Source organism: Accipiter gentilis, chromosome 29, assembly GCF_929443795.1.
Source record: "Accipiter gentilis chromosome 29, bAccGen1.1, whole genome shotgun sequence".
In the NCBI taxonomy this organism is placed as follows: Eukaryota; Metazoa; Chordata; class Aves; order Accipitriformes; family Accipitridae; genus Astur; species Astur gentilis.
Window position 1 is genome coordinate 7,486,625 of NC_064908.1, and position 23,280 is coordinate 7,509,904.

At 42.3% G+C, this 23,280-nt stretch overlaps 2 protein-coding genes across 5 annotated transcripts in view; both read right to left on the bottom strand.

Moving 5' to 3' along the window:
- Positions 1-2,961, bottom strand: part of LZTR1 (leucine zipper like transcription regulator 1) — a 38,640-nt gene extending 35,679 nt beyond the window's left edge. For both annotated transcript variants that reach the window (XM_049832010.1, XM_049832009.1), the window contains exons 1-5: positions 2,753-2,961; positions 2,602-2,664; positions 2,396-2,452; positions 1,610-1,689; positions 1,124-1,232 (exon numbers count right to left, since the gene is read on the bottom strand). In XM_049832010.1, the coding sequence (XP_049687967.1) occupies positions 1,124-1,232; positions 1,610-1,689; positions 2,396-2,452; positions 2,602-2,664; positions 2,753-2,928 (485 nt within the window). In that variant the 5' untranslated portion in view covers positions 2,929-2,961. The remainder of the gene's footprint in view (positions 1-1,123; positions 1,233-1,609; positions 1,690-2,395; positions 2,453-2,601; positions 2,665-2,752) is intronic.
- A 3,620-nt stretch (positions 2,962-6,581) lies between these two features.
- IPO9 (importin 9) overlaps positions 6,582-23,280 on the bottom strand; it is a 38,852-nt gene continuing 22,153 nt past the window's right edge. For 2 of the 3 annotated variants that reach the window (XM_049832112.1, XM_049832113.1), the window contains 14 exons: positions 22,168-22,266; positions 21,916-22,022; positions 20,605-20,744; positions 18,745-18,904; positions 17,522-17,748; positions 17,164-17,312; positions 16,132-16,260; positions 14,583-14,858; positions 12,610-12,776; positions 10,433-10,566; positions 8,868-8,987; positions 8,280-8,381; positions 7,365-7,441; positions 6,582-6,776 (listed from right to left, as the gene is read on the bottom strand). In XM_049832112.1, the coding sequence (XP_049688069.1) occupies positions 6,666-6,776; positions 7,365-7,441; positions 8,280-8,381; positions 8,868-8,987; positions 10,433-10,566; positions 12,610-12,776; positions 14,583-14,858; positions 16,132-16,260; positions 17,164-17,312; positions 17,522-17,748; positions 18,745-18,904; positions 20,605-20,744; positions 21,916-22,022; positions 22,168-22,266 (1,998 nt within the window). In that variant the 3' untranslated portion in view covers positions 6,582-6,665. The other variant, XM_049832114.1, reaches the window with a different exon arrangement.

Sequence of the window (23,280 nt, forward strand, 5' to 3'; positions counted from 1 at the left end):
TGATTTCTCTTTCCCAATCTTTGTTGTTTTTACTAAATCAGCCAAGAAGCGTTGAACAAAATTGTGATGCCACAAGGCCAGGAGATGTAACATTAGCTTTTTTGAGGTCATGTGTGCAGTATGCACTTGTAACTGTGGGGAAAGACAAGGACATTTGAGTTCGTAAAATATGAATGAGAATTACTCTCCAAAATGTCTGAAGTTGTTACAATAACCAGAAAGAGAAATTTCTAATGTGGTCTATGTTCTAAAACATAACATACGCTCATCAGAGGTGAGCAACAGTAACTTAAGAATAGATTGTGCATTCCCATCCCTTTCTACAAATCACAATAAGAAATGTTCCCTTCCCTCTCCCCATTAAACTCAGCACTTCAGAAACTTCAAATGCGTAATGAACTGTGGGTAAAGACACAGTATGTCCCATACATGGCTGTGGTAAACATTAAATGGTTGGGTCAAAATCAGTGTCATGGGTAACATCCTGAAACATGCACAAAGTCGACTTCAAGAAGTAATGTGTTACTGCTTTTGATTTTGCATTGGAAAGCTGAATCTCAGGAACCTGTGTTCAACAGATCCCAACATACATCATCAACTCATTCATCTGCTTCTGAATTTATTTGTGCACACACATCACCTTGGCAATTGAATTTGGCAATTCAAGCACCAAGGCGCTTCAAGCAAGCGTGTGCATTTCAGAGCGCTCCAAGAAGTCCAACTTTAATCAGAAAAGAATGTATAGATTTAATGACAAATAAGTTTCAAATTGGTCTCTGATAAAACTAAATTGAAACTATGAGAGATAAACAGATTTTGTGCTATCCTTGAAAAATAAACAATTCAAAAAAACCCTTTCCTCTGCTCCTATCCCTTCTGTCACAGAAATGAAACATGAAGAATGGGTTTTGGTCAAATTTCCAACACAGTACACTCTGGAATGGAGGCCTTGCAAAAAAACTCCTTCAAACATACTGAAAACTTTAATCAAGAAAGTAGAGCAGAAATTGTCCTGCAGCCTTAATATTAGCATTGTAACTAATTCTAACTGTGCCATTTTAAATGTTTTCTGACTTACGCTCAAATCCCCTTGAAGAATGGGCTAATGATGACAGCTCCTTACCTTCCTTCAGTCTTCCACTCTGTCCACTGTCCAGTTGCAAACTTGTATTCAAAGAGATCATTTTTATTTTTCAGGTTGGAATTGGAATAAATGTCTCCAGTATAGCCACCTGGGCAACAACAAATCCATTAGACTCAAATGCAATACAGCATATGCGCTTCTAGTCATTACATTAGCAGAAAACTTAAGTTTAGATTGCACAGAGGGAAAGTATTTGGCTAATGGACTACTACAGGTGGGAGACTTCTCCTCTAGTCCTACCCTACACTACGGTAATATGTTTCAAGTCTTTTTTACTTTAGACAAAACAGCCAAAGTATTTCCATGCTAAAATAGAAATCACGGTCAGCCATGGAAAATACTGGATTTGCTACTGAAAAAGATCTTTCGACACTTCCTAAAAATATCTCATTCTTTTTTCAAAACAATACTACCAGCACATCTATCATTCCAAGTGCGCACAATCGTAATCTGCCACTGTCTTACCAAACACAAACATGCTGCTCCCATAGACCACAGCTGAGTGGTGGTATCGTGGTGCTGGCGGGGTCCCCGTGGTGAAAGCCCTGCACGACATTTAGAACAGCAGCAATCAAACACCCTTGTCATGCTTCAGGCACTCAAAGCTATTGTACAGATTCAAAAAAGAAACAATTGTTAAAAGTTACTCTATTGTTCTTGAGTGTTTTCACTGCGTTTGATTTCTTAATTATACTGCCCAAGATTTTATGACAGACTTAACACTATAAGCACAAACAGCTACAAACACGACGCTGCTGAAATCCGTTTGACAGAGATAGCAAGTGAGGCACAGGTAAGACAACACAGGCTGCAGAGTCCAGAGCAGAGGACCGAAGCAAAGACATCTGTGAGCCACCCCTGGCATCTTTACTGCCCTGAGGGGCTACAGCAGCCCAGCCCCTCTGCCCGTGCATCCTTTCAGCACTCTCACAGGGTGTCGAACGGTGGCAACCCGTGGCTCTCTGTCCGTCGCTGTACTGCCCAGCATCCCCTCACAGACAGGAGCTGTGCGGGGGCACTCCGTACCCCTGACAGCTCAGCCACACTGCAGGCTTCCAGAAGTCAGCTGTGACAGCACTTTGGGACGGGGTAGGGGGGGGTGTGGTGTGATGCTTCCCCTTGGATGCTCCGGTAGACCCCGCAGTCTTTTACACCTGGGCCCGAGTTGCTGAGGGAAGAAGCATCTCCCGGCCCTGCCAGCAGCCGGGCAGGCAGGGAAGGGGCGAGCCCGGCGAGCACCGCGCAGCCCACCTGCACCACGAGCAATCCTTCACGTCGAAGCGCAGCAGGTCGTTCAGCATCGTCTTCCTGCGGGGAGGAACGGGAGAGGCGGCTGTGCTGGGCCGCGGAGCCGGCGAGGGGCAGCCCCGCTCCCCTCAGGCCTGGGGGGGGCCTGCTCCCCTCGGCGCTCGCGCCCCGCCCCCGCCCCGCTCCCCACGGGCCCGCCGTGGCCTTACCCGTTGTCCCCGCCGAAGACGTAGATGGCGTCCCGGTAGGCCACCACGGTGTGCTTGCTGCGCCTGCGGGCGGCAGAAAGCGGCGGTCAGGAGCCGCCGGGACACTCGCGTTCCCTCCCCCCCCTCTCCCCCACCGCTGCCCCCCGCTCACCGGGCCCCCACGAACTCGTCGCAGGGCGGGAGGCGGCGCCACCGATGCACCGTCTCGAAGGGCCCGAAGTTGAGGGTGAGGTACTCGACGCTGTCCGAGCAGCTGTGGTCGAAGTCCACGCTCGGCGCCACCTTCGAGCGCCCCGCGCCGCCCGCCGGGGCCCCGGCCGCCGCCATGGCCCGCGCCAGCCGCGCCGGCGCCCAGCGACCGCGGGGCCGCCCGCCGGACTACGGCTCCCGGCGCGGCTGCGGGCTCAGCGCCGGGACTACAGCTCCCGGCGTGCCCCGCGACCACGGCTTCCCGCGCGCCTGCTCCCCCCGCCTTGGACTACAGCCCCCAGCATGCATCGCTCGGGGGGCGGGCGCCGCCGCCGCACACGGCGGCCAAGGTCCCGCGTTCGAGGCCCGCGCCCGGCCGCGGCGGGGCAGGGGCAAGAAGCCGCCGGTACCCAGGAGGCTCCGGGGCCGTCTCCGCAAAAACTCGGAAGGCAGGCAGGTTTCTACATCAAAAGCGTTTATTTGTTAATACAAAACCCCCAAAACAATACTCATGAATATGCATAAAGTCTCATTCCAGAGTCGTAGCCGAGCTATTCGCTAGTTAAACTATAGTCTGCAGCTATCGGAGCTTCACGCTATTCTAGCAAGATAACACCCAGTGTGCAAAACACGATCGGTTCCTCCCCGCGGTGGAGCTGGGAGCAGGATGCACGCGTGCCAGGCACCGACGTCGGCAGCGGCACATGCCCAGGGCTGTGCAGTAGCCTGCACCCCACCCTTCGGTTTTCATTTAACAGGGAGCCTGTGTTTCCTAACAGAGCATTAGTAACCTTTACGACTATTAGTTTAGTTTCTTCTCAACAGTAGACAAGAGGGGTGCTCTGCACCTCGAAACCAGGCCTCAGACACATCTCTGTAAAGTCTAGCATTTTTCATCCTGAGCAATCACCTTTTACTGGTCAGATTTGTTTCAGCAAAGCTGACACCCCTCCAGCAAACACAATTCTTCTTTAAAGATACGTCACGGAGTGTTCAGAATTTTGCTAGGAAGGAGGACAGCGGGAAAGCAGAAGGGCAAAGGAGCTACATCAACGCGAGTACCAGCAGGACCACGCCAAGGTCCTTAAAACCATCTCCCCTTGCGCACTGTCACTCTCACATCCTATCTGGCCTCTTTCTAGGGGAAGCTCAAGTCACGGTATTTCTTGCCAAAAAACATTCTGCACACCACGAGTTTGCTTGCAAGAGAGCGTGCTGTGCAACTACGCTGTTCCTGTGCCCACCACGCACAGATGGGGACAGGACCGTCTCCAGGGTTGGTCCCAAACTCCAGCTCCTGCACAGCAGCACTGTGCCCTGCCAGCTCAGGCTGCACATGAGCTGATGCTGCAGGAGGGAGAGCGCAGAGCACTAGTCCCCAAAAGTCACTTATCCCCCAATCTTTCCCTTCTCACCAGCTACGCTCCTGGAAAAAGTACCGATGCCTGCAAATCAAAGCAGTTTCTAACCAACACAGTGATGAGCTCCAACAGGAACCGTACAAGACACTGGCCCATCTATTTTTTGGACCTTGCAGCACAAAGAAATCCTTGGATTTCTCAGTTCAAGATGACGAACAGTATCAGCAGTACTAGGTCAGTCTCATTTTTCAGTCTTGTTTAAACCCACCATCCGACTGAACTAAAGCAAGCACCACTAAGGCACACAGCAGCCAACTCCCACCAGAAAGCACACGAACCCCACCAGCACCTCTCCACAAGCCCTGGCTAACCAGACCTGAACATGCTCCATTTCCTGCTGACACCCTAAAACACACCTAGATGCTTCCCGATGTTTGGTATTCACTTACCTCCACGAATGGATGACTGGTCTTGAGCCTTGCTGCCAATGCATGGGGCAAAAAAAGACAGTCCTACCTCTTCCCAGGGCTGGGAGCAGTCGCTCTGAGGACACTCACTTGATCCTTCCTGTACAGCTACCAGGGTACACCACTGCAGCCATCTGCTTCCAGTTGGGTCTCCTCAAGAGACCACACTGTTTAGTTTAACTTGTTGGCCCTTTTCAGTGAAAGCTAAGAGACACAAATGCCTCAAAACAAAATTCCTAACAGACTTTAAAAAAAAAAAAAAAGTCTAGGTAGAAAACAGAACCATAGCATTCCCACTGAAGGGAAGGCCATGGCACCAAGTTTAATTATATTCTTATACACCAGAGAATCCACAGGGAAGAAAGATACCACGTCGCAACTGCATAGCAACTTTTGATAAGAGCTTATACCTTATTAGATACGCACGCATGCACACACACAAAAATCAGGCTTCAAATTCTGCTTGTCATAGAGCTATTCATACAAAACCATTGAGAACTCAAGGATGGTTCAGATTAGTCTGCAGCAAATGATGCGGATTTCTCCCTAGTTCTGCCCATTCTCAGGCACAATGTGAGGCGTTGGGGTGGGAGAAGGGAACAAGGTCTGCTTTAGAATTCAGGGTTATTTTATCATTTTACACACACACACTAAACAAATTGTGCCATCTTGTCTGTTAAAAAGCTAATTTATTATCCCCTCCTGGTAAAAAAGTGAAAAGTTATACTCTGTTAGACCAGTAAGATACAGAATTACTCCAGCTCTTTGGAGGTTTTTAGATACAACTTCGAAGCATATTATTCCACAAAGGAACAGCAAGTACCTTTCTTAAGAAAGGAAACTCTATAATGGGTCAGCCTTTTCTTTTAAGCAGAAGAAGATGTATCCATTACAGGACTCCCTTTCTGTCCAGGTGACTCCTGTGAAATACCCTAACATCCTCCAGGTGGCATATGCAGAAAGTTTCCAAAGGAGAAATATGTCTTTAAAAAGTAACTTCAGGAAACAAGTGCAAGTTCCTTTTAAATCTGTTTTATAAGAAGGATACCAATGTACACTTTAATTGTTTTATTTTCATTTTCCCCAAGGGGGAACCAAAGGCAGAGAGGTGTTGTGAGATACATCACACTGTTCTTATCGGTAAATCAATTTGCTAATGTTATTTTACCACTCTATAAAAATACACACAGGAGTGTGAAGGAAGCAAAGTAGTTCAGAGTGGCGGTCATGGAGCAAATATGTTACATACAATCAGATTTTTTTCCCCTAAAAATTGTGGCTCCTTGTGTTCCATAAAACCGAAGTCTTTAGTAGCCACATGCCACAGGAACAGAAATTTAAGTGGTAGCTTCCTTTGAGCATGTGCACACAAAAGCATTAGTAAAGAACTGCTCCTATGGGGCTGGAAAGCAGATGTGAGCGACAAAGCCCCATCCACAACAGGAAAGAAGATATGCATTCAGTTTTATTGTCTCAGCTTCCCATCCAAACTCCTGTAAACAGGTTCCATACCATTCAGGCATCTCTGATAAAAGAGAGTCTATAGTTCTATAAAAAGAAGTCACGCTGTAAGATCAAGATATTTACCCTGTATGTGTTATGCGAGCGCGAAGAGGAACAACCTTCCAATTTCTCAAGACACATCCAAGCAATCTGTAAGTGACCAAATTCCTTTCTCTGTCCAACTCTCCTGTGGGAAACTCAGTTAAGTGCCTCTTCACAGGTAGAGACAATTTGATTTTAAAAATATTAAGGACACATTGTTTTATCTTTAAGAACTTCCTGGAAAGTTACTGTGGAAAATGAAAGTGCTCCCATGGTGAGACCAATGTGCAAAGCTCTACAGACTTCTGTCCTTTCTGCTTTCTTAGTATTCCTTTCCTTAGCAGATTCATGTTAAGATGAGGCTCAATACATCGCAACGAGGCCATCATCCACCTGTAACAAGCAGGTATACACTGGAAAATGTTTTATGTTTAATCATAAAACGTGGAATAAGCAAAAAAAAAATTGTTGAGATATGATCGGTATGGTCTTTCAAGTGGGTTTATATACCAATAGCCTGTAACACTCGCTTTTCATTCTCATTGAGATGGTCTGAAAACATTGCATAGCAGGGCTGCTGTGCAAACTGACAGAGGAAGTCAGTGAGATAGGCCTGAAAGGAAGACAGAAAGACCCAGTTAGCACCATGTCACTTTGGAAATTCTGTTTCTTTCATTTATCAAAAGATAAACCTCAACATGCACCAAGACAGACAAAGGGATTGCAGGGAACAGACAAGCAATGCAGAAGGAAGGGTGGCAGCAGACGGGAAGAGCTAATAAATGGCTGCCAGGTGGTGGTAAAAAGCAGGAGCAGAGTATCATACAGGGACTGACTGGATGGGAGCATTGCCCAGTTAAGAGTATGAAATTCTGTCATGTTCAGTCTCCAATCTACTTCTGACTTCAGCAAATAGCTGTGAAGCTCATGGGTAGAAAAGTCTCATCTCCCTCTGTTCAAAAAGTTTTGTTCATTCACGTTTCGAAGTTATAGATACTGATCCAAAAAGGAAAAATAGCTCCAGGCATTCTTGGGATACTCAGCACTTTCCAAAGTAATTACAGTTAAGTGAGTACCTTCAGGACAACGATCAATAACTGGTGTTTCCAGTGGTTTACAGTTTTGTTTAAGTACAACATAAAAAAAAAGTTTGTAAAGAATGGTAGGAATCTGTTTTAAAAAACTAATTCTAGAGCATCACCTGGAGATCTATTTGGTAAAGAGGGTCCTTTAATGCATCTGGATCATCCTCTTCATCATCTTCATAGTAATCCTCATCTGTCAGAGGCAAATCAGCATGTTTTAACATCAAACGAAGCAAAATATCTCAGGAAGTTCTCTATTGGACTACTGTTGAAATCCAAGGATCCAAAAATAAATAGTTTCAGCACTGCTGGGTAAAAAAAAAATTGTATCCAGAATATTCGCTCCTTAAGTTCACATGATTAGAAAACACTGAACCCCAGAACAAGATGAGTCATAGTGGGAATCTCAAGGAACACACAGGTGAGACAAGAATACATAGGATACTAGACAAGCAGGTTTGTTAGTTACTATTTTTTAGTTTGTTAGGCACTATTATCTTAGGTCTTAATCTTGTGTCAGGGTGACACATTTCTAATTCTGTGCTAATTTAAGTAGTCTCCCTTATTGTATTTGCCTGTGAGGTTCTCCCTTCTAAGACTATATGCAAACAGGAGAGCACAGGAAAGGAGATGATATACCTGCTCCATCTCCGTTATGCAGCAATTATTTCTCAAGGTCACTTCACAAACAAGCTCATCCACTTCTACAACACTGTCATTCCAAGGTCATGTCTACATCTTTGTGCATCAATTTTCTCTTTAGAATAAATACCTGCATGAACCTCACAGCAATGTGAAGCCTATGCAGCATTCAAACTCTCAGGTGAAAAATGCAGTTATTTAATCATCGTGTTATTCAAAGACATGTCCCTCTCTTACAGAAAACGGTCCTTATTCAAAATCCCAGTATAGTATATTTCCTTCCTCTTGCCTGCAGCCTCCGTTGAGCTGCTGTCACAGAAAGAAAACTTGACTAGGATGTCATCTACCCTATTTTTGCTTTCAGTAAGCACTTTAAAGCTGTTACTTACCATACTTGTTTGTGGAAAGAATATCTGATAAGAACTGTCCTGCTAAGCCTTCATCTTCATCCTCATCCTCTTCCTGATCCTCCCACATATCATTTGAATCATCTGTTTAGAAAAAAAATATTCTAGAAATAATCAAAATCCAAGAGGTCCAGTCTGTTGATCACTACAGGGCACTGTAGTTTTTAGGCAAATATCCCTGCTTGTGTAGGTGGATGAAGGGAAACACCTTCATTACTTCAGCAACCTTTACTATCCTTTTGGAATGAGTGACTCAAGAACTGGAGATAAGCAAAAAGCAGCAGCAAGAATGCTTGAAGTAGGAAGAAAGAAAGGCAAACCAGATACACCAGGAAAGGGTAATTTTATTGGCATATGGTCAGATCCCATCTTCCAAACTGGCCCAAAATAATTTTCAGGTATAAAAATACACAACACTCACTGATCTTATCCTTTGGATTACTATGTAAGCCTTTGTAATTACAGGTATACTGTTTGCTATTGAGAGTTTCTTATTACTATAAATGCTTTTGAAGAGATTACAAAGTAGATTTAAGCCATGCAAGAGAAAAAGCAAACCCAGTATTTTACCTTGGCTCCAATCTGCAGTTGTCTGTCTAGATGCATTTGCTTCCATCGCATTAGAGAGTTCATTTATTATTAATTTTAAGATTTTTACTAACAAAGGAATGTTTGTCCAGCGTTCAGGATCTATAAGAGAAGAAAAATATATATTCACATTGCTTTTAATAAAAGGTTGTTAAAAACAGGCCTTTTTTTGTTGTGGTGGGTTTTGTTGTTGTTGTTGTGGGTTTTTTTGTTGTTGTTATTTGGGTTTGGGAGGAGGAGATGGTGGCATTCTGTTTTGGTTTTGGTGGTGGTTTTTTTGTTTTTTGTTTTTTGTTTGTTTTTTTTTTTTTTAATTTTACCATACATTTGAAATGCTGACAGAAGCAAAATTTCCAGGTTGAGAGGAAAAAGGAACTGACATAAAAACCCCAAACATTCTTTCTGTATACCTTCACAGCTAGGTTTCAAAGATCTTAACTGCAGTATCAACTCTTGCATGTTTTGAATGAAGAAAAGGCATGGTTAAAATCTTCACAGCTGAATGGATTTGTGAGTATACCCAATGAAATCATAGTTACAGATGACTTCATTAAGCATTCTTCTCTGAAGTATATTTACACATCTAGCAGTGCTTTCAAGTAAATGAGTGGTGCAGCACTCCCACACGTGGCTCTACCCTTTCTGAGACACTGTAAGCTCCAACTTTTCCTCACCAGTGTTCCTGCAGGGCTTAATTATTCCACAGGGATAGCTAGACAGTGTATTTGTCCTTAATTACAAAAGGAAAGAGCCTATCAAATAAAGAAACTGGGAGCACTAGTTTTGGCTCTTATTGATATCAGTATTAACCTTAGTTTAACTCAAATGCTGGCAATTACCATTCTTCTACCTGTCTAGACAATATCTGAGTCTGTTGGTTTGGGTTTTTTAAGCAAAGAATAACAACGACAGCGGCTCCCCAGTGTCTTCCCTCTGGGGCTCAGTCCTCAGAAAAAACTGCACAGTGCTCTCTCCCATTTAATATATGAAACTCTATACAGTAATTTCCATTCAAAGACCTTGGGTTCAGCCAATTAAAAATAAGACAAGCCTTACGTAGGAGACTAGCCAAGCTTTCCTTAAAAGCGATCTCTAACTTGTTGCAATCATTGCTGATACTTGTGAAAGTCTGTCTCATCAAAAGAAATACCACTTTGGCTTTTTTTAAATCTCTGCATTCACTAAACATACTTTCCTTTCAGAGAAGTTACTAGGCATCATGAAATTATCAATTCTATCTCATTAGATGGAAAAGGATGATGCAAAATAGCAGTGAATAACCCCCTATCCCATAATAACCTCATCCATTTATATTAAATCAGAGACATCAGGAGTCTTCCAAATCAGTCTTTCGGAGAATTAAGGCAAATAATGGGTACCTTAAATACATGATGTATGGATTAGCTCTAAAAACCAACATGCACCTTCTGTGGGAAGTATCTCCCACAGCTGGTGTGATCTGCAAGATCTATTTTAAGGCCTTTTATGGCATATACTAACAGGAAGGAAAAAAAAAATATGTTAAACCCAGCAAAATGATTACTTACTTTTGGCCGACTTTGATCGTGTCCGTATTCCCTCATCCATATTAAATATTTCTTCTCCCTTTACCCTAATGTCCTGAAGTCGCTTGTCATCTGTGTTGATGCCATACTGAAGGAGTTTACACAATGCTACAGAGCTGGGGAACAGAGAATAGGAAAATTACAGATCCGAACTTCCCTAAACTGTCTGGCTCCCACAGTGAACTGTTAATAGGGAACACATCTCCACAGCAGACATTCAGATGCCCTTTTTTCTACACTTTTGCCAAGAACAAGCATTACATAATTTTCCTACTTCTGCTTCATGTCATCATCTGAAACTGGACTCGTCTCCTGACCTGCACAGTGAGCTGAAAACTGACAAAGCTTTGGATTAAACACTACCAAATAGTGTGCACATACATTAAAGGTTTTTCCAGTTCAGAAGGGCCACAAGGTTAAACACACTCCTGAAGCATCATGTGCAGATGAAGATGAAATTAAGAGGAAAGCAGTGGCAAGAAAGTAGTAATTTGGTTGATCTGCAGCCATGAACATCTCTTCTACTTTTCCCCAGTCTCAAAGTTCTTTTTCCTTCTGGTCCTTCACAGCTCTGCTATACTCAGACCTTCTAGTTTGCTCCTTTAGTATCTTCATGTGTTCTTTCCATCTCTGCTGCTTAGATTCCTACTCCACACTTTCAAACCTTCTCCAGTTCCGGGCTGTTTTCATGCCATACTGAGGATGACTCTGACTACATGTTAAGGCCACCAATTTAGGCTTGGCACTCTTAAACCTCTCTCCTGGCTCCACAAGTCTCAAACTGAAGTTTCAGAGCTCTGTGGAACTCGTTCTTTTTGTGCTTTCGCTTCACACCCTCTTTCTCTCCCACACTATGGCTCTGAGTTCCCATACTGCTGGTTTGGACCCAGATCTTACATGCCACCCCTGAGTTGTCCAAAGTTTTCCCATCCTTTCATCATGCAAGTCAAAAACAAATAGCCACTTCTTCAACCTGCCACTCACAGGGATGGAGAATGATGCACACAGGTGGTGTCAGCTATCCTCACATTCCTTTTATTGACTCTAAACAAAAGGGTCCTCTGAGCAGGCATTGCTTTTCTTCAATATGCAGAAAACACTGTAACATTTTCTAATGCATAAGTATTACTGTGAACAACCCAAATCAAAGTGTTTAATATTGTGTGCAGCCCTGCCAAGTCATCTGTACACAGATAGCTCTAATCTTGGACAATATGGAGACAGCACTGAAAAACAAAGTTTAACCTTGTTCTTCCTGCCAGCGCCAGCCTTGGCTTTTCCCTGTGGCCATAAGCAGTCTCATGGGATCCTGCAGACAACTCTGCTCTGTCAAATGGGGATAAACCACTGCTCTGAGGGATGAAACAGACCAAATGTGACTGAAAACAGCACCAGATCTCCAAATCAGACTGCCTCTTGTTCTACATCACTGTTCACAAACTTCCATTTTAAACATGCTTTTTCTTATTATTTATTTCACGGGCTATTTGACTGCCTTATAACAAGTAACACACCAACACATAATAAGAAGTGAGTTAACAGCTGATGTGACCCCTAAGAGTGGTCTGTTAGGCTTCACATTTCCAGAAAAATCAAAGACAGCAGCTGTGGCAAAATTTAAATTAAAATAGAGCATTTCATGCTTTGGAATATAGTACTCAGCCTGTACCACAACACAAACGTGCTCCTACAGCAAAAGGAGGAGAAAACTGTTTCAGTTGATTTCTTTATTGACTTTTAAGAGATCATTAAATCAACAAGAAATCACCAGATTCTCTTAGGAAACCCTCTACAATGCCTTGAAACTCTACAGTAGTCTACAAAGGCAATTTCATGTCTGGAAGCTATTCTCATCCCATTCACAGAAGTTCCATCTCAAAAGCACTCCTGTGCTTGCAAGAGACACCCCCTCCCCCCTTCGGTCACGCTGGTCCAGCACAGAAACACCAGGCAGCAAGAGGAGCAGAAAGGAAGATCAGAGACTGCTCCAATTACCATGGCTCTCCTCAGCTGAACTGACAGTGCAGGAAAAATTAATTCTGTCCAACGCTCCACGTCTGAACCAGCTCCTCTTTCCCTCACACCCAGTGTATGTAATTGCAATGGGATGATCAGTCAGCTAACGTTAATGTGCAGATCCTGCTTGTGAAACATCCTACCTGACTTTGCCTTCATATTGCCCATAGAACAAGTGCTGCCGGCTCATCCATTCGGCCATTACAAACTCCAAGGCAGGCTTGCCGGTTGGTCCAGGGAGACTACACAGGAACTCTAGCAGTGGCTCCAGTTGTGAGTGAACCAAGTGAGCAAACACCATAATCAAGGACTACAGGAGAAAGGAAATGTTAGCTGTACATAATTTAATAGCTCAAAATGTTTTATCAAATATTCAAGTAACTGAGTTTCCTGCAGGAGTGGAGACTGTGCTTACCAACCCCAAGAAGAAGAGAAAGTATGACCATCTGCAAGACACTGTGTGCTACAAAAGTAGGCAATAAACTACTACAGTCAACAGCAGTATATAACCACCCCAAAAACACAGAGCAGGAATAAATTTACTCACACCCATGCCCCAAACTAACAAACCTTCCTAAAACAAAGATTTAAAAAATATCAGAGGTTGCAGTTGACTTTTGACTAGCAAAAATATCATAGGGCAACACTTAGATGCTACAAGTGCCCTAGTTTGCTCAACGGACCAGAAGCTGTACACACGGTTCTCTACACAGAGCTTTAAATCTACACATATCTAGCAGAAATGTGTCTCATCATCAAACTAAGAAACAGAAGTTATTGGTCCAGAGCCAGAACCCATATTCTCTTCCCGTTTCACCCCAGGAGTTTCCCATCATCACCTCCACCACAGCACCACCCTTCTCCCACATCATCACATCATAATTCAGCAGCACTTTTCCAATTCTGAGTGCACTTTGAACACAAGTTTTAGGAAAAGAATTGCAAGTTTTAGAAAGCTGCTTTTTTTTTTTTTTTTTTTTTTTTTTTTTTTTTTTTTTTACAAGATGCAGTTTTGTAGTCTGACTCCTAAAGACCAGGGGTAAAATTCACATGTTGCGTATGTCTAAATGTCAGTCACGAAGTCTGAGCGCAACTCTGTAGGCTTCCTCAGGGAAAAGCTGCCCACCTCCAGAGGCTCATCTTTAAGGCTAACACAGGGAAGAGATTCAGCATTGTGAAAGGCTCGCTTCTCTTCCTTTCGCTACAGGGGCTTCATGTGACTGCTTCAGATTTAAGCTTCCAGATCTTTTGAATCCAAAAATAGACAAAGTGAGAGCCATTCTGAACAGTTCAGAATCAACACTGTATCCAAGGAGAAAAAAAAATAAAAAAATCAAGGCTTTAAGATGAAACCTGTGCTGACACCTGAATGGCCTTCTTGATTCACCATGTGCTGACTTGAAAAATGCATGTCCAAAAATCAGAAAAATACACAAGATAAAAGGGCTAGAGCAGAGTGAGCCTCAGCCAAGGGCTGCACTGAGGGCAAAGGTGGGATCTTGCTCAACAATGCCAGCAGAACAGCACCTTCCCCCAGCTGCTGCTGAGGAACCAGGGCAGCCATGACTAGATGTTTTACATTAAGGGCACAGACAAGAAAGACAGGAGAGAGAATGAAGACCACTGGGATAAAATCATTCCATAAAACTGTGCCACTAGAAGTAGGTCGAGGCTAGAAGAGATTGTGATGCTCTTTGTCTGGCCTCTCACGTGATGCAGGCCAACTACACCTCCCATCCACCAAAAGTTCACCTTGTCTCAACTTCCAGCTTTTATCCTTCAAACACAGCACAAAACCAATCCAAAACATGTGCTGCCTTTGCCATAGCATCCATACTTAGACAACTCCTGTCCCCTCTAAAGGTTCAACTGCTTGCAAGCACAAGGTCACAAGGGACTATTTAAGGTGCATTAAAGCTTACCCACAAGAACCTGGCTTACCCCATAATCTGGACAACTCTGTATGAGCAGAGTAGGCATTTTCCTGACTATTTCAAGAGGATACGTAGACCCTCCAATTGCACTAGACATAAATAATCAGGCATACAATTAAAAAAAAATGGCAATAATTTCTTTTCCTGACACTTCTACTTTCCTGGGTGCCCAGCCTGCTCACCTGCATTACACTGAGCGTCTCCGCTTGTTGCATTTTGCTCAGGATAGCTCTCAGGATCTGGTCCAGATTCTCTCCCAGCTCACTTCCTGCTTTCGAAATTAAAGTGGAGACCAACCTGCCCACAAAGGCAGCAGTGAATTCTGAGGTCCTTGGATCTAGAAGCTGGCTCACCACCTGCATCACATACCACAGTCCATTGTGGCCTTGCTCATCATGCCATTGTGCAATTTGCTCCAGTGCCACCGAGACGTATGCACGCAGACACTCGCCACCATTCTAAACAAGAGAATTATCATGTTAGAATTTCCCTTTCTAGGTAAGGGAGCGGGAACATATGGGAAGACATTTCCTTTCATCACCCCAGAAAGGCCCTTAACCAAGATGAAAACAATGGCCAAACTGGTGGCGTCTGTAAAAGATCCAAGCTCTCTAATGTGCAGTAAAATGAGTGCCTAAATAATTTCTACAGACTTCAATTCATTATTAGGTACAAAACTCTTCACTGCCCAGGCAGCTCTCAAGAAGATCATCTAGTAAATACAAAGGGAACCTTAACTAGCTGCAGTTTTGTGCCAGTCTTGTTACCTGGAGAAGTTCCAAGAGATTCTAACAAGTGAGAGATGAAAACAGCAAAGTGTAGCATGAATAAGACACAAACCCGCAGCCAAGCTGCAATGTTTTTGAACTCTTAAAACAAAGATCCAGCAGAACGACCAGCATGCTGGTCTCCAACCTGTTCTTACTGGTACATTGTTTAGGGAAAGTAATTTCTATGGTCTGTATTCTCATGGCAAAGGGTAGCTGGCACTATAAAACTCTTTACATAAGGAATGAAACCAGCTTTATTACTTATATGCCACCTAGTAGCTGGAGTGAAAAGACACCCTGCACTTTTAACCTCTGACACTCTTTCTTTCTTGCTTAAATACTCTAAAGACATCATCAGGTAATATCAGAGCCTGCCAACAGGCATAGCTCAGGCACTACTGCTGTTTGAGATGAATCCTTGCTCTCCCTCCATCCCATACCTGGCTCAGGCAAATAGAAGAAGTTTGCCCTCCCCTTCCCACCTAAATGAGTACAGGAGAAAACTGCTAGAAGGAAGAGGTCTAAGAGGTCTTCTATGCAGGAGGTCTTTTGCCTCCCTATGCCTGAGCATGTTCCTCAAGACAGCCTCTGCCTCTCTAGGTGTGATGAAAGTTATTAGGGGGGAAGAAAAGCAATAAGGTTTTGGGGTTATTTTGTTTGGGTTTTGTGGTGTTTTTTTTTAATGTGCTCCAGAACCCTAAAATAGAAAAAAGATCAAGGCTGCTGTTTTACTCACTCTGGTCCTTCAAATTAAGGAATGATCAGTAAAAGTCATTGCAGGCCCTTGAACAGCAGTACTTTCATGATAAACTGGAGGTGGCAGAGACTCCTGAGGAGGTGCTGATACAGCTACTGGCAAGCAAAGCCTGGGCTCCCTTAAAGGCTATGTCACCTGTCTTACTTGGTCACCTCTCTTGGACTTTCAAAGCCCAGCAAGCCTTACCACTCCCCACAGTGTTACCTGCATAGTAGCATTATCATCTGTGTTCAAGCTGCACTGAGCCACTGCAGGGAATGCTTGGCAGATAAGGAGCTGGGACAGAGGAGGCTTTGTATTCCTCACAACTGTGGTCAATATATCAATAGAAGTCTGAAAGGAAAAACACAAAGAAAAGCACTGTTACAGAAGCAGCCATAGTATGCTAACTCAGCATTAGCCACCACTGGTGCAAGCATCAAAGGCGCAAACTGGAGGGATGTGAGCCAGTACTGCATTTGCATCCTGATTTTACAGTCCAGAATATTTTTTAAATCAGAAGACCTTGGAGTCATGCACCCAAGCATCACTGTATTTGACACGAACACATGGTGTACACTGCAGAAGTTCCCAAGGCAGCTCAAACATTAAAAGCAGTGTAACCACTCAAATATGGCAATTTCATGGTACCCTGATGCATGCTAATCAGTACAGCCAGAGAACTCTTCTAGCAGACTTGTTCCATTTTGTTCATATTGATTTAAACTTATTTTAATTACTCACAAGTGATTGTTACAGTCATACCAATCAATATGCAGATTATAAGCATATTGATAAAGATATTTATGGGTTTAATTCCATACAATCATTCTACACAGTCAATGCTTAATCTTTCATAAGGGGACTTTTTATAGAAAGGACAAACCTGTATAATTTATCTCCAGCAATTTATACATATGTGACATATAAATTGGAAAAAGTCTTAGAAAAAAGCGCAAGGAATAGTGGTGTAGCCTGCTGGAGACCATTCCACCAAAAAGAGGAGACTGTTACTGGTGAAACGTGGCTATGTCAAAACAAAATGACTAGCGATACACTGCAGAGACTACAAGGCCAGAGGAGCAGTTTAAAGTTAACTTTTGGAAGCATCTCCCCCCACCTGCAGTTTCCCTTCTCTCCACAAAGAAACCTCTACCAATGACCCAAGTCATTGTTCCAAAGCAACTTTTCTACTCTTTGCAGACCAGCTATCTTATATGTTGAAGAACAGGGACCGTGTACCACTGTAGCACTTACTGCACAAAGCCCTGCTGGGATCTTGTCAGCAGGGGCCTGCATGATGCTGACAAGAGTTGGTATTAGCCTCATCTGCATTGGACCCTGGCAGGCTTCTATCTGAGCTAGCTCCTTAAAGATATCTTGGGCAAGAGAAGCAACAACTGGATCTGGAGAGAGAAAGCACCATTTACTGAAACATACTAATAAACACATCTCAATTTTTGCTCCCGCTATTTTGAATAGGTAAAGCAGCAAGTCTCCCTTCTAGCTTTACCATATGAATCAATGTTCATTCAATTATCATTTACTAAGTTTTCAGCACCAGGACTCAGTAGCAAAAACAACTGTACTTTGAGAATGTAACTTGAATGCATACCATTACTGTACTTCAAGAATATTGCAATTGTGAAGGGGCAGATTTTGTTCTCCACACTTGCTGTAAATGCTGGATCTACCGTACAGACAATGCACAGCGTCTCCATCACAAGGTTTAGGACCTCCGAACTGAACTGAGTTGCCAAGTGGATCAGTCCATCAAGAATGCTAGGAAGGAAAGGCTGCAACACATGGGTGCTCTCAGAGATCTTCAGCTGGTCACAGTAGCTAGACAAGAAATTTGTGATACAAAAATACACACATAGTATATTAAAGTCATTTATACATTTAACTCTAGATGATATATAAGGGGTTATTTCACCCCACCCATTCTTCTTCCTTAAGTTCACTCCTCCAGGGCTTTCCCCTTTCAGTCTGCTATTCCTTGATCTCTCAACAGCTCAGCTATCTTTCCTCCTCATTCCACCCTGATGGTTCACAGAAGCAGAGTTTAATCAAGTGATGTTAAAAGCTTCTGCTGCCTCTTAGTAACAGTTCTCTCTTAAGAGCTGCCCATCAATGGAGAAAATAAACCTTGAGGAAAGTAGTCTAAGACAGACAGACACTCATTGCTTAGAAAGTGTTTAATTACCACGTTCTACAAGTCAGCTAGGGAATGAAAAAACAATTTCAGAAGTAACTAAATTGTAAGTTTCTGCCTTTACTTATTCATTAACATTTCATTGCAAATAGAAGACCAGGTGGTTTTTTGGGGGGGAGAGTGGGGAAGAGCAGGTTTTTTGCAATTTTTTTGTGGTTGTTTTTGTTTTGTTTTTACACTATGTTAATTTTTCATTTCATTCAATACAGATCTTCCTTTCTCCTTCTTGCAACTCATTTACAAAAACAGGATTAAAAAAAACCCAAACATTCCTTATTGCTGTGATTTGCTCCACAAGCCCGTGTTATGCCATTCAGCCACCTTTGTGACTGAACAGGAGTAATTTGGGTTTCACCTTTATGCTTTTCATCGCTATCTAGTTCTGCTTCGCTTTGGGACTGTATCCATTATAACATTTTATTGTAGCAAAACTTGAATCTCAATTTCATATTCCTCATTAGAGTTATTCTATTTTGAACCTGCTTGCTTACACTTTTTAAAGTTGACATCTATTTCATTCCAAGCAAATACTTCCACAGCCTATACAGAAATGTTATTTGTATTTTAAGTGTAATTTATACCAGCTATCCCTGGGGCTCTGGAATACCTTAGGGTTTACTTACCCCCAGATAGCTCTGACTGCAGAGATTCGGACAGAAGGAGGCTGGGTTTCGTGTAGACCACTGACAGTAGCTTGCAGGAACTGTTGGATTAGTTCTGGAGACATAGCCACTGTAAAACGGCTGGCAGCCCACAGAGCACGACCCAGAAGAAAAGGAGACACTGAAGCAAAACAAAAAACCCCAGTGGTTTTAGCATAAGTTTTATGAGTTTAAAATTACAGCTGCTTCCATCCATTATTCCAAATCTTGTCATCCCAGTGGCAAAACAGTAAGATGTGACACAGAAGACAAGTATGCAGGCATACAAATAATTTTTGCTCATAGGAAGAATCCAGTTTATTTTCTTAGTTATCTCAAAGAACAATTTCTCATTTGTTTAAAAAAAAGCTTTCTTCCCTCACGTACTCACACTTGAATTTGTTCATCAATACAGCAATACATGCTTTACTGATCACCGGAACAAAAGTAAAGGAAGAGAATGAAGGCTTTTTCAGTAATTCCCATTCATCTAGTTCAATATTCTGTCCCCAACAGCAGTAAACAGCAGCAGTGTAGGGAAAGGAATTAAGAGAAACAGAGCACATAAAGGCGTCTTTTACAGATTACTTTTCTAGTTTCCAGCCATCACCTTGCAATTATATAACACAATGTTCTGATGTTCAACAGAACCAGAGAAACAGTGAATACTCATTATCTACTCATCTGTTTACACTTATCAAGGTATGATTTATCTTTATCACACTTAACCCTTCTGCCTTCTCAGGCTAAAAGTATCCTTACCTATTTAAGCTATCCTCAAACAGATGATGCTCTCTATTTCTCAGCATCTTTACTGTTACTATTTATACTCCTGCAAGTATTAATTTTACGATGAGGACATGAAAAACTCCATGCAAGATGTATAGCAAAAGAAAAGCTTTGTTTTCTAAGTGAGTATTATAAAATGCAGTATTTCTTTCTCCATTACCATTACTGAGCATTAAACAGATATCCTTGAGAACGATCTATATACTGACTCCAGGAGCATTTTCTAGAGCACAATAGCTCATTTACAACCCAATACCACATATGTAAATTTGTGTAAATATATGTAAATAGCTGAGGTTGTTTTTTCATATGCATTGCACACTATGCACTTTGCACACTATTTCTTCATTCAAAATTAATTCAAAAAAAGAAAAAAACTTCTTTACAATAGGCTAAATAAATGTTTCTTTGATGAAAGCATCCAGCAACTTATTTTTTCTGCACTGACACAACTTAATGTGGACTCACCAATAATGCTCATATTGGCTTAAACTTCTCAAATTTTAATTATTTGCAAGGATTTTTGAGGTCCAACTTTCAACAACTCCTTTGACTTTCTTGCATACTGATGTAAGATAAAATAGAAGGCAGAAGCCTGCAGAGTTCCCAATAGGAACCTGCTCAGCTAGGAGTGTTATTTGAATTCATGTGCTACAACTAGCATGAGCCTCAGCGTAAAGAAAATTGAACACTATGGCACTGCAGGAATTCTGAAGCCTGTTAAATACTGCTGGTTTCTTTCCCAGAAACAGATGCAAGACTACAGAACAGCTATTTTCCACCAAGTTCCTCAAGCAATCGCCCCTGCATCTCCAAGGCCTACAGGCTCAAACATCCAGCCAACAGTGAGTTTCAACTGAAAGCATAGTGCCCCACATTTAAAGGGCTTATATTAGACATAGTAGCATGTGTGAACTCACAAGATGTGCACAACTGCATTTCACAACACCACATGCATAGAGCAACCTGATTCATCAGACACTTTTGTTTGTAAGAGATTTCCAAGGTCTGGCACTCAGCAGTTACTCTGAGTAATGGCAAGGTCCAGTATACCTGAAAGGTTGAGGTCTGCAAGAACAACGTTTGTCAGGAAGCCGTGCATATCAAAATGTATTCTACCATTCTTCACGCTGTCTGTAATAATAGACTTCACAGAGCCCAGGGCCAGCATACAAGCTTCATGTATTTTCCACCTGCAAAAGAATTTAGATGCCTTTAGGTTTTTCCACCACCATCAACTCAATAAATAAATAAAATTCTGAAGTGAAACCATTACAATTTTTTGGTCTAAGATACCATAACTATTTTCTTGATACCAAAGCAGAGAATTTGAAAAGGCCCTGAAAGAAACGAACATTTGCAAAACTCTGCAAGCTGGGGGCTTGGAAGATCACCCAGGATAGGCAGCATTCTCAATCACTTTCTAAAGTATCAGTTGAATAATTGTTACTTCTTGTACCAGTTTTGTTCCCATAATAAAAAAGAAATCAGATTTTTCTATGAAGGCTTACATCTCCAGCTGTGCCTTGCTTGATTATTCTATGTGCAGAAGCACTGTGATACCCAGTACATTAAATGTTTTAAAATGTCTATTTTTGCATTACATTTTGTTAATTATGATGAAATAGGGTTATGGGCAAATACGACTTCTCCTTGGTTTTATCTGTGAAGCAAATAACCTACTTTAAAACTTAATTAAGGCATACAGGGACTCAATGTTTGATTTCTCTGACCTTCAGTTGCTGCTCACTATACAGACTGGCTACTCTGACACTAATATTCAAAATAAATACAAACAATGAACTAATGCACTGTAAAACCAAGAGAGAATAGTTATGAAACAGCAACCAGGTATACTCCTGCAGTTGAGGTTTCTGCTTCTATCCCCAAGTAACATTAAAAATTGCAACACTGGAATTCTAAAATCGAACACATATATCTGCATACAGTACCTATATCTTTCCTTTAGATCAAGTAAAAAAAAAAAAAAAAAAGAAAGCCTGAAACGTCAAGCTCAATTAACTGAGCACAAAGTGAAAGTATTGCCAATTTCTCTTCAGATTGCGCACAACTAATAGTTGTTTCCAATTTTACGTTTTAAGGAATAGTCAGGGTCTGGAGGGAGGGAGCCTGGGGACATCTAGCTTGTGCTAGCAATTGCTGAAAGTATTCCACATGAAGATGTTATCACCTGGCTAAAGAACAGTTATACTTCCTTTTTCTTCTAATCGGAGTTCTCAAATTTCATCCTTGTTCATCAGTAGCAATGTCATGAAAAAATGTGATTAAATTGTGCTGCACCCAATGCTGTAAAAGAGCTTGATATTAGGAGCAGTGTTGTTCCCTGCTGCCACATCTCCTTACCAGTGCTCAGCACCGTTGTTTTTAGCCTGCTCAGCTTCTTGTAAATGTCTTGTAGCTGCTGCAGCCAAAGCAGTTGCACTCTCATTCTGGAAATCAGCAGCCACAGCCTGCACAGAAGGAAATGATAACACTTATTTGTATCAACTTTTAAAAGTTGTCCTTTTCTCCAAACGCCCTTCAAGATGCTACATCTATTATTTGTTGTTATTATTATTATTATGGTTGCATCTAAATGTGGAGCACATTTCATACCAGCAACAGATCCTGTGCAGCAATCCTCACTGTATAGGAAAAAGTATCATCATCTTCATCCTCCACGAATTGCTGTGGATTTGCGGTCCAAACTTTTATCTAAAACAGAAAGGAGACAAGAAGGATAGGGTGGTTGACTAATTCAGAACACCAAGGGTAAAAGGGAGCTTTTCTGTTCCCAGCAATCTGTTTAGAAGATTTTTTTTCTCTGCCATAAGAAGTCGTCATCTTCAACTGATTTTTCTCATATTCTATTGGAGAAACCTTTGAAAAGAAGAGACCCGCTCTGTTCTGAACTCATCTTGCTCTTCTGCTCTTCATTTCAGATTAGAGTTTGACAAAACTAATGACTGACCTGGAATCGATGCTACACAGTTTTACTTATAGATGAGGAATGGGAGAAACAGATGAATCTTTAACAGAGTGCCTGTTTTTATGCGTGCCTACTTAAACAAAAAGACGATGGCTGTCAGGCTTGGGAGTCCCAGGAGCCATGTAGAATTACAGTACAAATTATTCCACACTACTAGCACAATCTTTTCACTGTCACAGAAACCTGGCTATCTCTTTCAGCATGATAATCCTCATTTTTACAGCATAATACTATTTCATGAAGGAATGAAGGAAGAAAGCTTGAGAGAGTTGGGGTTGTTCAGCCTGGAGAAGAGAAGGCTCTGGAGAGACCTTATTGCAGCCTTCCAATATATAAAGGGGGCTTGTAAGAAAGATGGAGACTCTTTACCAGGGCCTGTCATGACAGGACAAGGGGCAATGGTTTTAAACTGAAAGAGAGAAGATTTAGATTAGATATATCAAAGAAATTCTTTACTATGACGGTGCTGAGACACTGGAATACGCTGCCCAGAGGAGTTATAGATGCCCCATCACTGAAAGTGTTCCAAGGTCAGGTTGGATGGGGCTTTGAGCAACCTAATCTAGTGAAAGATGCCCCTGCCCATGGCAGTGGGGCTGGACTAGCTGATCTTTGAAGGTCCCTTCCAACTCAAGCCATTCTGTGACTCTGATTTGCTGTCCACATTACACCATTTAGTAACATTTGGATGCTATTGCCCTAACTCCTGGCATAGCAAAGTGACAGAACAGCCTATTAGA